The 15,821-nt window shown below is 36.2% G+C and overlaps 1 protein-coding gene across 6 annotated transcripts in view; it reads right to left on the bottom strand.

The window, feature by feature from the left end:
• ATG7 (autophagy related 7) overlaps positions 1 to 15,821 on the bottom strand; it is a 220,501-nt gene that overhangs the window by 161,477 nt on the left and 43,203 nt on the right. For all 6 annotated transcript variants that reach the window (XR_001517383.2, XM_006917625.3, XM_015593723.2 and 3 more), the window contains 4 exons: positions 11,087 to 11,175; positions 9,373 to 9,494; positions 5,341 to 5,431; positions 4,426 to 4,570 (listed from right to left, as the gene is read on the bottom strand). Coding sequence is in view for 5 of the 6 variants with exons in the window: in XM_006917625.3 (XP_006917687.1) it covers positions 4,426 to 4,570; positions 5,341 to 5,431; positions 9,373 to 9,494; positions 11,087 to 11,175 (447 nt within the window). In the remaining variant the exon portion in view is untranslated. The remainder of the gene's footprint in view (positions 1 to 4,425; positions 4,571 to 5,340; positions 5,432 to 9,372; positions 9,495 to 11,086; positions 11,176 to 15,821) is intronic.

Raw genomic sequence — 15,821 nt, 5'->3', positions numbered from 1 at the left:
GAAAAAATAATTATATACTCAGTGCCTGGTTTCTTGTAAGAAATGTCAGAGTGGCTCTAATAATTCATTGTGCTTGACGGTGGTACCAGAAAAAAGATTTTGAGGTGAGTCTCATAAGAACTGTCTATGTTGCTGTCTTAAAAGAATTAGCAATACCCTCCAATATCTTTGGTTTCTCTTAAGGAATAATTAAGTATAAATAACAGTTCATCTTAAAACTCACTTAAAACCTGAATTAACTCCTCAGAGAAATGATTTACAAGTTATTTCCCACTGCTTAACACTGCAGAAAATTTTGTATTATTTCTCCAAGAGGCAAAAGCCTTAATAATCTAGAATTTATATTCTCAGAAATAGTTTTCATGACTTCATATACTTCAATTACATTTCCTATAAAGTCTTATAAAACCACACAATTTTAAAGTTAGATAGGATCTCTAAAATCCTTAGTCCTATTATTTTGTTTAACAGATATGGAAACTAAAGCCCAGAAAAGATAAGTGACTCACCTAAGGTCATAAATCTAGTTAATAGCAGGGAAGGAATGAGATCCTTAGCGTTGGAAGCAAATGAAGATGCCAACTTTGGGGGCCGGCGGGGAGGTTGAGGTGGTGGTATGTGTATTTCAGTATATCATAAATAAGTATAATGATCTAAGAGAAGCTCTAACATGATTAGCTATAAAGCTAAGCTTCTGCTCTCTTATTTCAATATCCATCAATTAGACTGATGATTCTAGGGAGACAATCAATGAAGACCCAAGATTTGTTTACAGGGTTGAGAAAGTCAGGCCAGAATCCATCCTTTTAAAAGCCTAGTTTAGATTGGCTATTTATTCTGAGGCCCACTGGTAACTTTTTGATCTGCTCATCCAGTGTTATCAGTGACTTTCACCAGCTAAGTAATCTACAATGGACGGGGAATAAAGGTATGGAAAATTCAAAAGTCACTTGTGCTTGGTTTGGAAATATTTATTTCTGAAGTATTTTTGCATTCCTTAAGGCGATGCTGAGTGGATAACAAGGAAGGCAGTCTGGGAGCATGCTGGGCAGTGAGAAGAATGCCAGATAAATTATAATCATGCCATAGGTTAGTCACATGCAGGTAGACTTTCACACTTAACTTTTGGCTTCCTGGAAAGCTACACAGTTTAAATGGCTAATCTGCAAAGATTAAAACATTACAACACACAATGCTGGTGAGGACGTGGTAGTGAGAAACCTGTTTTACTGGTTGAGAATGTAAACTGGTATAATTTTTCTGGGAAGCAATTTGCAATGTTTCTAGAGTCTTTAAAATGTTCACATCCTCCGACCTACTTTCAGCAATCTATCCTAAGGAAATGCATTTAGCAATCTCTCCTAGGAAATAATCTAAAATACTGACAAAGATGTTCTCTGCAACATAATTTATAGTTATGTAAAAATTTATACTTATGTAAATAATTGGAATTAATATTAATACTTAACATTAAGGGAATGTGTCAGTAAATTGTTTCATTATACAAGAAGGCATATTCTAAAGCCATTAAAAAGGCCTAATAAGCATCTTTTCTAATGTCATGGGAAAGTGTTTACAATGTTCATTGATAAAAACAGAGGACAGTATTATACATTAAATAAAGTTTTAAAATATATATTAAATAAACACTGAAAGGAAGTAGGCAAAGAAGTTATAGGAAAATGGGTACCTTCTTCTCCTGCTTAATAACTTTTACACTTTAGAAATTTTCTGTAATAGGTCCATACTGACTTTGTAATTTTAAAAAATGTTAAGAAAACATAAGCATCTAATTCTAGAAGCTAGGAAAATAACAATAAAATATATTCCACGAAAAGAGAGAAAAATTAATAAAGATAAAAGATATTAATGAATCTGAAAGAAAAAAATTATAGAACTAATAAATTAAGGACCTACTTCTCTGAAAAACTGATATAATAGACAAGCCTCTCTGGCTAGTCTGAAATAGAGAAAAAAGGAAAAAACATAAAAATAGAACATTAAGAATGTGGAAAGATTTTAAAAAGGTAAGATTTAAAAGAAGAAAATACAATAGGCATTTTATGTCAATTAATTTCTAAATTTGGATGAAATGGATTTTCTAGGAAAACAACAAGACTAAAGTGACTCAAAAGTGGCATAAAGTCTAAAATGTCAATCAATATAAAAACATTTGTAAAAGTTCCCAGATGCCCTTCCCCCACCAATAACACAATTCCAAAAGGCACCTGGCCCAGCTGGATTTGTAATTGAATTTTACCAAACCATCAAGGAACACATAAGACATATAGTTAAACTGTTCTGGTGCACAGAAAAAGGCAGAAAGTTTTAAGTTTATTTTATAAAGCTAGCATAACAGCTGCAAGATATACAAAGACATCACAAAGAAAAATATTACTATAGACTAACTTGAGTTATGAATACAGATGTAAAAATTGTAAATAAAACATTACCATTTGAATCCAGGTGTATATTTCAATAAGATGCTGTGAACAAACAGGGTATAATCTAGGAATGCTCAATTAAATTAGAGTACTTTGATTAGCTTGATAAATGTATTTGATAAAGCTCAACAATTATTTCTGACATGAACTCACAGTAAGCTAGAAATAGAAATCAACTTCCTTAACTTATAAAAAAAGCAACTTAGCAGAAACCAATATCAAAAAGAAAAATTAAAGGTAAAAATAAGAGGTTTCTCATCAAAGTCAATAACAAAACAAGGATGCAACTTTCACTGCTATTCCTCCAACATTACTATGGAGTCATAGTCAATTCTGTAAGACAAGGAAAAAATATAGAGATATAAATATTGGTGAAGAATAGTTATCAACCTACAAAATTCAAAAGAATCTAGTGAAAAACTATTATAATTAAGAGAGCTTAGAAAGATAGCTAGATAGAAGACAAATATTCAAAACTCACTATCTTCCTTATATTCCAGTAATAGTCAGATGGAAAATTTAATGGGATAAAATATTCCTAAAAGAACAAAAATCATAAAATATGTAGAAATAAACTGTATAAGACAGGTGTGAGACCTTCATAAAGACAACACTACAGAAAGAGAAAGATGTTCTCAATAGTTGAAGAGGAATACAATGCCTCTGGAACTAAGGATCAATATTGTAAAGATGACAATCCTTCCCAATTTACCTATAAATTCATTATCATTTCAATTAAAACTGTGAGTAGGAATGCAGGAATAAACTAATGGAACAACAGAACAAAACAGAGAACCCATAAAGAGACTCAGGTATAAGGGGATTTTGTATTTGATAGATGTAGAAAAATTATGATTTTTATTATTGAATAAATGCCATTAAAACAAATGACTATCTGCTTTGTGAAAAAGAAGTTAGATCTTTGCCTCTCATCATATAACAAAAATAAATTCCACATTGATAAAGATCTATACATAAAAATAAGAGTTCTGTAAACCACAAAGGAAAAAACTGTCATATTCAATCACATAAAATTAAAAAAAACTTTTGTATGGCTAAATATACCTTAACTAAGTTGAGAAAAAAAATTTGCATCATATAACAGAAAAAATGTTAATGTTCATAATTAAAAAAGCTCCAACTCAATAGAAGAAACAACCCAAAGGACATGAATAGAAGAAATAAAATTCACGAAAGAAATAAAAGACTCACCCTCACTAATTAAAGAAATGCAAATTAAAAAGCTCTGTTTCTCACATATTTCTAGGAGTACAGACTAGTATAATACTTTTGAAAGGTAACTTAGTTTTGGGGAAAAATATATGTAAATATAAATTGAACATTTTCTCCAATATAGCAATTCTACTTCTAGGGCTATTTTCCTAAAAAAAAAAAAATCCTATAAATATGTAAAGATATAAGTCTAAAAATGTTCATTTCATCAGCATTTCTAAATGAAAGATATGCTGAAATTGATGAAATAAACAGAGGACATAGTCATACACCAAAATACTATGTATATATAATATGAAATATATAGGAAGAGAGCCACAATTATTGTTCTATTAAGTCAAAAACAAAAATCTATTATAGATAGTATGCTATGTTCCAATTTTTGAAAAAATAAATAAATAAGTAAAGGCAAAGACAACAAATGTTCAACAAACATCTGTATGTCTACGCTAACTTCAGGGAAAGATACACTGCATACTAATCAATGAAGTTTGCTTAATTCTCGGAAATGGGACTTGGGGTAGAGGTGGAGGGAAACTTTCTGTTCCTACCTTATAATAAAAACATATATTCCTTTTATAATTAAAAAGACATTGAGGAAAGAAAAAAAGGAAGAGAGAAGAGGGAGGGCAGACAGGAGAGAGGGAGAGAAGAGAAGGGGCATCTAGGAGATGGAAGGCAATCAGGTATAGTAAAATAGAAGAGAAGCCACAACTTTAAAAGTGCCATGCAGCCCCCACAAACTTACCATCAGTGTCCTAGCTACATTACAACCCAGGGTGCCGGCTCCAAGCAGCAGACATTTGGCAGACACGACTTTGTCTAAGTCCAAAGTAGGCACCAATCTCCAACACATCAATTTGAGATTTAGATCCACTGATGACTCAGCTAACCTGAAAATGAGAGAATTATTTATCTATTCAGTCAATCACTCGTTTATGCCTCGATCTTGTCCTTTTTAGATAGGAAGTAGCTGTATGAGAAAACAAGAAATAAATACTAGGAAATCAGGATCAAAGAGAAAACAAGATGAAACGAGAGTAAGTGGAGAGGAAAAAGGTTACTGTACAGAATGCATGCCATCGTAGTCCTCTGCAATTGCTAGTGATCAGCTACGCATTTGATACTGAGCTCCTAGCAGCCAATATGAAAAGGGAAGCATGGCTGGTAATAGGAGTCGTTGAATCTATAGATAAAAACACACCGGCTGCTGAAAAGTATTTCCTAATACTGAAAACAGAGAAATGTTTTCTAATTCCCCTCAATAAAGGATGCACTTATACTCTCCCTTAAATACAATACTGGTTTCTGTGAAATATTTCTTAAATGTCCTTCAATGTAGGGTAATAGGACAAAACTAAAGGGAAATGAATAAAGGACTAAAACATGGTACAGGTCTACAGGTCCAAAAGTCTGAGATTGAAGCAAGAACAAAATTTAGAATGTCTAGATGAACAGGTGAACTGTGTGCCCTTTGGGGCAACTATCACCAATGCTAATTCCCACAACCAAACTTAAATTAAGAGTTAGGCAGCAAAGAGTGTAATAATACTCGCTGTTCATGTGAACAGCACCACCTGCACTAACCTGTGCAATGCCATTGGCCTGACAGAGCCTAGTGTGTGCAAAAGCCCCACTGGAGAAAATACCTTTCAAAATATACCTTTTAGGGTCCATACATTCACTGAGGTTCACCATCCTTGGTCCCATGCCTCCTTTCTGGTTCTTTTCCCATCCAACTGCTTTGGGACAATCTTAAGACAAATAAAACAAGTGTAATGAGGGAGACAGGAATAAAAACAAATAAGCAGCAAGGTGGCGCATTCATTGATAAGTTTTTAGTGCACATCTTTCTCAAAGAGGTTCTCGAGCCTTAATGTGCACCTCCTTGCCTCAGTTGCCTATCTTCTCGGCTACTAGGAATCTTGTTTAGAGGCCAGCAGACCCAAGCATAGGCTCCCTGTAGAGGGACTTCTCATATAGCCCTCAAGGCTGGCCTGAGTTGCTTTTACTTCTGCAGTTACTGCAAGTTGCTCATATAAAGACAATCATATTTAGGATTGGTATAACGCTGTGGAGGGTTCACTATCTCAGGAGATAGGCTGGTGTGATGGCAGCACAGCTTCTTCAATGGTTGAAGTTACCATTGGAATGTGAACAGTACGTCTCTTCTGTTCCTCTTTCTTATTATGTCCCTCTGCTCAGCTGCTCAACTCCATCATTGTGTACTACCTGTGGGCAGATCACAGTCCAAGAGGACTGTCCCTCTGTTAAGATGCCCTCTCATTTAAGTTCACCTTTATTCATCCAGATTTTCCCCTTCTCTGACTTATCTCTTTTAACCTCTGCTTCAGGTGCCTCTGTAATTCCAGCTCTATTAGTTCTCAATGCGTGCCCCACGCAATGCTCTGAGAGGATAAGGATCCTGAGGCTCACCAGATGTGGGAAATGCCTCTAGACCCATATCTATGTTCTCTATCCACTCCCTACCACCAACTAAAGATGGAGATTCATGTCACATATGAGGAAGATAAAAGCTCTGAGAAGCCTGCAGTAAAGGAACCACTTTATCTAATTTGGCTTTGTGTTTCCCAAATTTACCTGGCTTTCTCAGTATCTCCCTTCTTCACTGGTAACACATTCAAGGAAATGCGGCTCTATTCTAATGTTGCAAAATCCTATTAAAAACCTCAGTTGCTTTGTAGAATATTCCTGCTACCTCCTCACCTTAATGGAAATGTGGCATCCTTAGTGGAAAAGTGCTAAAGGGGTGTAGCCACTCTCTTATACTCCCCACATCCTAGGACCTTAGTCTCTTTCTCCCTAAATCCCTCGACTCCTTCACAGGGAATCCACCAAGCCACAACTTACCCTTCCAGCACCCCCTCCAATGGCTGCCTTGAATAAGTCTCTGAAGAAACAGAAATTCCTTGACTTAAGAGTTAAGATGTATGGGACTACTGGGAGAAATTTTGTTTCTAATTGTACATTGGTGTTCTTTGGCCATTCTCCTACTTTTAGATTTCTATCAACACCTCTATTTTCCTTTTCTTGGGAACTTTTTAGCTTTTGACCTTTTTTTTTTTTAAAATAGTTTTGCTTAATATAATTATGGGACCTAAGAGGTGTTGATTTCATTTACACAATATTTTCTTTGTGAAAAGATGAGATAGGATGACCAGTGGAAAACCATGGGGCCAATTATCCTTGAAAGCCACTTGGGCCCCAGTTTGGCTGGGGGTATCATACTCAGCAAGAAGCCAGAAAACAAATGTCTCTTCTCATTTTAACTCAGGCCTCTGGTGTAGTTCTATTTTTAGTATCATGAAAAACTAAAACTGATATAATAGATTTGAGTTCTTAAAAAAGTCAAGACTTCAAAATTCTCTTTTTGGGAAAAAGTTCAGACCTGTTATTAAATCACATTTTGATTTCTTAATAATTCTTACATTAAATAAAAATGCTTCTCTAATACATAGTATAAGAAACTTGATAAGAACGGTCTAGTACTGTAATTCATAACTCTAGCCTAAGCTTTATATGGTTACAGATAGGAAATCATAAGGCAGAAACAAAATATCATTTGAAATTAAAAGATCTCTGTACTCAAAATGCTATATCAATGTCTAAGAAAATTAGATGTACTTTAAACTTACTGATAAAGAAAAAAATACTATATATGACAATATTTAATCTATCATACCTGCCTCTATATAAACTACATCTATAAGACACACCCCAAATTAATGAGAAAATATTTTTTAGGGGAAAATTAGGACCTGTTTTCCCACAGTTGGGCAACCAGGAGGAGCACATCCAAGACAGGAATTAAAATGAGAGCTCTCCCACGCTCAGCAGTGTCTGCTACCTCCATTAGCCAGTTGCCAGAACATTCTCTGTATCAGCAGTGGTGGGCTTGGCTACACCATGAGAAGCAAAAGAAGATGTGAGATATTTAAAATTACACTTGCTATACCATTGCCATTGCAACTATGGGATGTCTTAAAAATATTAAAAAGTTCTGCCATATTAATACCTTCAGTTCACATTCTGATATAAAATAACCCAATAAAATTTTTCATTTATTATAAAATTTATAGCTGAGGGGAAACATAAGTCACATGAAAAAAAATTGCTTTTCCTAAACGAAATAATCTACACTCAATATCAAGCATTAAAAAAGATGTATTGAAGGAATTATTGGACTATTGAAAACCTCTTTTTCAAATGGCAATGTACAGTGTTTCTTGGGTTTGTCAGCTTCATCAAGCATCAGCAATTATTGGGAATGGGGAGTAAAAGTTATTCAATGACTTTATTTTAAAAATGCCTTCCCCGAGAGAGGTTGGAAGGATTGAGTGAAGTATGGAAGATGCATGTGGCCTGCCAGCTATACACCAGGCCGACATTACTTGTTGGTTAACTTCATTGCCCTAGAACTATCCTCAAGTTGTGGCTTAATAAAACAAAGGTGCAGCGTGTAAGTCAACAACACATCAAAGCTATTTTAGAATATGCCAGAAGAGGGTGCTAAATCAAATGCAAATATCTAAAGACAGCAGAAGGCAATGAATTGCTTATGGCTCTAAACTAACAAGGTAAACAGCTTCCTCCTTTGCCTAACCAAGCAGTTCTCTGTCAACCTGAGAAGTCTATTTAAGACATTTATCAGTGCTGCAGCCAAGACACACTGATTAAATGTCATCAGTGCCAATCCTGGATCCTTTTGACTTTTGCACTCTGGAAAGGACATCACAGAAGAGATTTTAACACCCCCAAACCCACACACACTTTAAGGCACATGACCTGTGGATTAAAGAATGCAATGTGCCTTAGAACCGTGTGGACATTGTAAGGAGCATATTAAACAATGTATGTGAAAGTACTCTGGAAAGCATGTAAGTCACAACAATCTGAGGGATAATTTTGGAGTGCCGGGCTTAGTGTGAGATAGGAAATTAACATAAATTAGCATTTATGAAGCACCTATAACATGCCAGACATTGCATTGTCTTTTACTCAGGATACAGATTCCTCATAAGGGATACTCCATGAGGTGAGAACGATTAGCAACTTTATTTACTCCAACTTCCATATATGTTCTCTGTGACCTATGTATAAATATAAATGTGTGTGTGTGTGTGTGTATGCACATATATATACACACACACATACACATACCCATGTAAAATGTCTCTGAGCCTAAGTTTCCTAATTTATGAAAGGGGATTAATAAGTGATGTCTACCACACAGGACCAAGTGAAGAACGTTAATGTGGAAGGAGAAACGGCACTTTTGCTCACTGGTTTACTGTGTGGAGAAAAGGTCCACAAACAACTTTAAGTTTGTAACAAATAAGTATGTAAATGCATTAATACTTCATTCTTCATTTAAGAAGGGTCAGGAATAAAGATTTTGTCTTAAGCAAAAACAAACAAAACTAGAGGGAGAAAAAAATTCTTAAAATTGAAAAACCTGCCTGGAAGAAATTTTTTTGGGACAATCTTTGCCTTTGTTCCTGTCTGAATAGCAGTGCTGCCCTCAGTTCAAGGGAGGTGTTCCATTGGCAAAGAGGTAGGAATTGTACTTTTCTCTCCCTTCTGCTGCCATTGTGAAAGGATGAAAGGAAAGTTAAACCTGATTCAGTTTCTGATAAATGATAATTATCAGCATTCTCAAAGACTGGCAAATTACCTGGGCTAAATGCCATTTCTGGAAGCTTCACTTCGAAGATGATGCTGTGAGTGATATCTCTAACCCCCTGCATGGTGCGGTCCCTGAAGCAGAGAACTTCGACAGATGGGAAACAGCTACTCCTGGTGTCAGGCCCCAGATTTTTTTTTTTTTTTTTTTTTAAGGAAAGAAAAGAAAGAGCTCACATAAGAATTTCAGCAAACCCAGTTGGAGAGAATTCAATTCATTGTAATTATGCCTGCCTGACACCTTGGGGAATGGCCTTAAACTTTGAGATTTTGAACACATCCATGTATGCTTCCTTTGTCTAATTGTGTAGAGGCTGAAGGCTGAATAGGCTGTGATTTCTTTCTAGGTGAATTTTATATAACAATCACATTGCACATAAATAATTCTAACAAATGAATCTTAAATTTGTCAGAATTTAAGGAAGAAAAAGAGCTCACAAGACATTAAAAAGAACCTCTAAGGCATGCATGCGTTCTTTTGGTCACCCTTCTCTTCATCTGAACTTACATTCCATGAAACCACACCTCAGTCAGTAGTTAGGAAGCCAATTTGTACTATATAGACTGACCACCTGGATAAGGAAGTATAACCATTCTCTCTCTGGGGACAAGCTATAACTCATTTTTTTTTTAAGTAACTATTTTTACTCAAGTAAAGCAGACACAAAGGCAAGTATACAAATCTTAAAGAAGGTTGTCTCATGGCTTCTTCCAGTTATTAACCACCTCCTTCAAAAGTAACTATTACTCTAACTTCTAAGTCAATACATAGCTATTGCCTGTTTTGATCTTTATAAAGATTTAGGAATCATAGAGTATGTATTCTTTTATATCTAAGCTTATTTTTCAACATTATGCTTTTAAAACTGATCTACATGGATACATGTATCGGTAGTTCATTCAGATTCACTACAACATAGCGTTCCATTGCAATGAATTTACTATCCATTTCACTGTTTTGGGTTATTAAGACTAATGCTGCTATAAACATTCCGGTATATATATTTTGCTTATATCTGAGTAAGCATTTATGTGTGTTATATACCTGAGAGTGAAACTTCTGAGCTACAGATATTTTTAAATTTGATATATACTGCCAGTTTTCCAGCAGTGTTTGAGAGTTCCAATTGCTCCACATCTTCGACAACACATGGTATTGTCATTTTTAAGTCATTCTGGCAGCTATGTAGCAGTATCTATCTCATTATTGTAGCTTATTATCTTTATTAATAAGTAGTATCTTATTTTATTTCCTTGATGATTAAGGATGTTGACCATCTTTTCAAATGTAAAGGTATCCCGTTTAGATTATTTTAGGGTTAGGCTAAAAAGGAGCTTGGTAGCAACAGAAAAATCCTATCTGAAAGCAACCCAAGCAGCTGAAGGGAAGGCTGGAGAATTTCAAGGTTAGGAACTCTGGCTGCTTGCCTTGCCATACTTTAAAATGTCTTTGGTCACAGTCTGAAGCTCCATAATAGACCTGCTTAGTGGCTCACCGTTGATGGAAATTGGATCATGACTGATTTATTGATTTATTTATTATCTGGTTTCTATGCCAAAAATGAAAAAAATGCATTTGGGAAAACTATAGAGATACAGATATAGGCAGATACATGGTCAAAAACATATAGACAGACACAGACAGACAAACAGATACACACACACACTACACACACACACACACACACACACACACGTGTAAATACCATCTGTGGGCTGCTAGGACCAAAAAATTCCTCAAAGGCCATCCGGGGTACTGCGCTAAGTTACAGGGATCATATACACCAATTGTTATCTGTGAACAGAAAAGACTTCCTGAGTAAGTATCATGTCAGATTCACAATACAGACATTGCTAATACTTCCTCTCCCCTTTTTATGTTGTTCTGCAAAAGCATTAACAATTAGACACTTGGTGAAGGGCTAAAGGGAAGAGAAGAAAGCAAACTGATGTCACACTAGACAGAACTTTTTGAGGGCAGGAGCTGTCAGATTCTTCCCTGCACCCCCTGTACCTTGTATCGCGCCTGACAGAGAGTAGAAACTAGATACATTTAAAAGGGAGAAAGACTGAAAGGAAGACAGAGAGAGAGAAGAAGGAAGGGAGGGAGGGTGAACTGTCAACTCTCAGGGCTCACATAGAAAAGAATTGTCTTTTAAATAGATGTAATCTGTGAAAGTTGCTAATTTTTATGTAATGAGAAAATCAAAGAAGGGCCACTACAATTGTAAATCTACAGTCAGATCAAATTAAAAAGCCAGATGCTCTTAATCGCTGACATATTTTTCCTCTCACTACCCACACCCCAACCCTGACCTCCATTTGGAAAACTTCACTCAACTTCAAATACCATTTCTTCAGTGATGGAGCCCCTTGGCAGAAGTGGTTACTCTGTCCTCTCTGCTTTCACAGCTCTTTGTTAATTATACATAACATTTTTCACTTTTTCTGTCTCCTTCCTCTCAAAAGACAATGAGCACTGAGCACCTAGCTATGATTTCTAATTACCATTTTACAATAAAAGGAATCAGGATTCCTTGGACACATGTCAAATTATAGGGCTAACACAGGGAAGATACAAGATGAACCTGGAGCATCTTGTATACCAGAAAGGAGGGAAGTGCCAATAAACAAAAAGATGGGGCATGTCAAGGAGATACTGGAGCCAACTGAAAGAGCTATCAATAGCCAAGGTTGGACAAATATGGGCAACGAAATAACTAATGTAGAGTTAAATTATACCCCATAGTATAAAATAAATCTCTATGAGTCTGTCCTGATATAAATGATGGGATAAATATATGAAAATGAAAGAACCAGTCTTCCTTACAGAAGACTTCCAAACAATGTATGTAGATATTGCCCCCTCCAGGAGTGGAGCTTAATCCTTCTCCTCCATGAGAGTGGGCTGGACTTAGCGAATCACATCCAAAGAAAAAATAGTAACTTTACAGTGAAGAAACCTGGCAAATACTACTTTAACTAAGTGATCAAGTTTAACATCACCAAGGAGGCCTTGTGGGTATCAGGTACCCCCTGAAATGATGTGATGAAAAGGGTACTTCACCTGGTATTCTTTCCAAAAATCCATAACCCCAGTCTAATAAGAAAACATCTGAGAAACCCAAATTAAAAGGCATTGTACCAAAATAACTAATCAGTACTACTCAAAACTGTCAAGGTCATCAAAAACAAGGAACATGTGAGAAACTGTTACAGACCAGATGAGACTAAGGAGACCTGACAACAAAATGCAACGTAGTTTCCTGGATTGAGTCCTGGAACATAAGGAGGATGTTACTGGAAAAACTGGTGCGAGCTAAATAAAGTCTAGAGTTTAGTTTATAATAATGTACTTAATGATGGTTTCTCAGTTTTGATAAATGTACCATGGTAATGTAAGGTGATAACACTAGAGTAAACTGAAACAAGGTGAAAGTATATGGGAACTTTGCATTATCTTTGCAACTTTTCTGTAAATCTAAAATTATTCTAAAATAAAACATTTATTAAAAAAAGAAGATAATGAGCATCTAGAGAACAGGCAGTATCTCTCCATGATCAGCTCAAAGATACACAGCAGATACTTAGTGAATGCTTATTGAATGATGAAAAAAGATGGATGGATGGATGAAAGGAGGGAAGGAGGAAAGATGGTTGGAAGAGAACCATAAGTTAACCCAAAGGTATAGCTGTGGGTTAAATAAAAACATGGCAGAAAAACTTTGGCTACTCTAGATGGTTAGTTCTGGAAGAATGGGATCAGCCCAAACACTTCTGTTTATTCTCCACAGTGCTGAGTACAATGTCAGCAACAAAGAAGGAGCTTAACCAATATTCAGATGAAAGAGACACAAAGACAAGAAAAAGGAAGGAAGGATATAAACTCATAACACCGTCATTCAGAGAACCAGTATTAAAAACTTGGTGTGTAATTTCCCCTAACTTTTTTCTTTACATAAATATATTATTATTATAACTTTTAAATGAAAATGGCATCATGGTACAAATACTGTTTTATACCTCTTATTCTATTGTGAACTCTCTTCCATGCTAATGTCATTCTACAACCACTGTCAGAAGTGGCTGAATGGCATTCCACTATATCGATGCATCGCAACTTTTTTCCATTTCCTATTGGAGGACAATTGAGTAGTCTTCATCTCTGCTCAATAAATCTCGTTTTATTATTGTTTTATCAGATAACTACTGCATTATTTCAAAGATATTCTTTGAAAATGTTTGCTGCCTTCTACGCTATAAATTTTCTTATCCCTAAGACTGAAGCCTTTTGCCCAGGTGCATTTTTGAGTCTTAAATGCAAACAGATTCATATTTAACTCAATACAAACAGATTCACATGTACGATCATCCTTCAAGAAATACAGGATGCCTTTATTTGAAAATACCTTTTCCACAGGGAGATAAAACATCTGCACCTACAGTGCTTTTAAAAATAGAGCTTGCAAAGACTATTCTGAGTACTGCCACTTAGTGAGTGGACTCAGGCAAATTAGTCAAATCCTTCGGGCCTCAGTTTTATTCATCTGAATCATGGAGGAAATAACAGTACCTACTTCATAGAGTTGTGTGAGGATTAAATAAGATTGTCCTGAACATGAAAAGCCCTGCACGTGTGTAGCACTACTCACATCATTGTTAGTGACTCCAAATCTCCATTGGTGAGCCTACCCATCTGTATCTGCAAAATGTACCTGAGTAATTCTGATGCAGTTGGTCCAGTTCATGGACCTAAATTTGGGAATCATACAGAGTCTTCTTGTAGATAAAAGGAAAAAAAAAATTTTGTGGGACTATTTTTCATTACCTTGAAAACTGTGGGTTGACTCTATGCCTTCCCACATTCAGCAAAAAGTGGTCCACTACCAGCAGCATTGGCATCACCTGGGGGCCTGTGAGAAATGCAGAAATTCAAGCTGTCCCCTGGCCCACTAAATCGAATCTGTATTTTAACAAGGACCCAGGTGATTCCCATGCTCACTGAAGTTAGAAGGCTATTTGCTCCATTCCTCAACTCTCTCTAGCTCTGGTTCTCATATTTGAATGCGTGTGGGAAGCACTTGGGGAGCTTTCAAAAAGCCCGCTGCTTGGGTCCCACCTCCAGAGGTTCTGATTTAATCAGCATGGGGTGTGGTTTGAGCGTTAGTTGTTTTAAATGCTGCCCAGGTGATTCTAATGTGCAGCCAGGCTGCTAATCACTGCTTGAGAGTATGCAATAGTTTCTCAAATGTGGGCCACCACAGACCCACTTGCATCAGAATTTCCTGGGAAGTTCTTTGAACTTGTACCACATGGAACCAATCCCAGACCTCCCTATGTACAATACCTGCATGTTTCAGTGACCTCTCTGTGTGATTCTTATGCACACTATCATTTCAGCACTAGCTGCCTAGAGTCTAAGAAGGAGAAAACAAGCACTTGCTTAAAATAGGGTTCATTGCACTCTATATTTTTCCTTATGGTAACTGATTATTTGTTGAACCTCTGTATTTTCTTGATTCAAAGGTACCATAGATTATAAAGTGCAACTTTCAAACTGGATAGAATGAAAGCAGAAACATCACAACAGTAAATATACACAATAATTGCTAAGAAATTCCCGACTTTAGAAAAATTACGAAAATAAAAAAAGCATTTGACAATGGTGAAAATACAGGATCCATTTCATATCTGTTTCTCTTGATGGTCTACAAACTCTGTGAGGGCAGGAACAGTGTCTACTGTATTCACCTTTCCATCGCTAGCACTTGGCATAGTACCTGATGCTCAGCAAATATTTGTTAAATACATGACAGAATTGGTCAATTTCTCCAGGCCCCGATATATGAAAAGCTCTCCTCCCTCTCCAATGTTGGGCAGGAATCCTGGGAGGCAGCTAAAGGGGGAATGTCTGACCAACAGAGACCTGAAGCTTACATATAAAACATTATGCAGCACCTTGGCCAGTTCCTTTTCCTTTCCCAGCATAGCAGGCCCTCCATTCAATAACATTTTAACACTGGGATTCTCTTGGGTGAGAATGCGAGAACATGGTCCAAAAGAGGATTTCTTATGAGAAGCAAGAGAACTCTGAGAATGAGATCTCTGGTCTATAGCTCCCTCTGAATGAGGAAGTTGTCTTCCTGGAGTTCTTCTGGTCCAGTGGGTCACTGCCACCACTGAAACACCTTTTTATTTTGTTTCCCTCTGTCAATTGTGACAGACAGTATCTGCTAGACAAACTATATTTATTAAGTAATCATTGCTTCAACTTCATTTTTTAAAATTCATCAAAGGCATTTACACCTCTGATACCCAGCAAGAAAAGGGGAAGGGACAAGTTGACATTCTACTTCTATAACATTTGAAACAGGTTAAAAGAAAATAGCCTGATGGAAGGGGTTTTAAAAAAAGCACTGGCTGGAAAACAAGCAGGGATAC

The sequence above is a fragment of the Pteropus alecto genome, unplaced genomic scaffold (assembly GCF_000325575.1).
Source record: "Pteropus alecto unplaced genomic scaffold, ASM32557v1 scaffold75, whole genome shotgun sequence".
Taxonomy (NCBI): Eukaryota; Metazoa; Chordata; class Mammalia; order Chiroptera; family Pteropodidae; genus Pteropus; species Pteropus alecto.
This window is presented reverse-complemented; position numbering and strand designations above follow the sequence as displayed.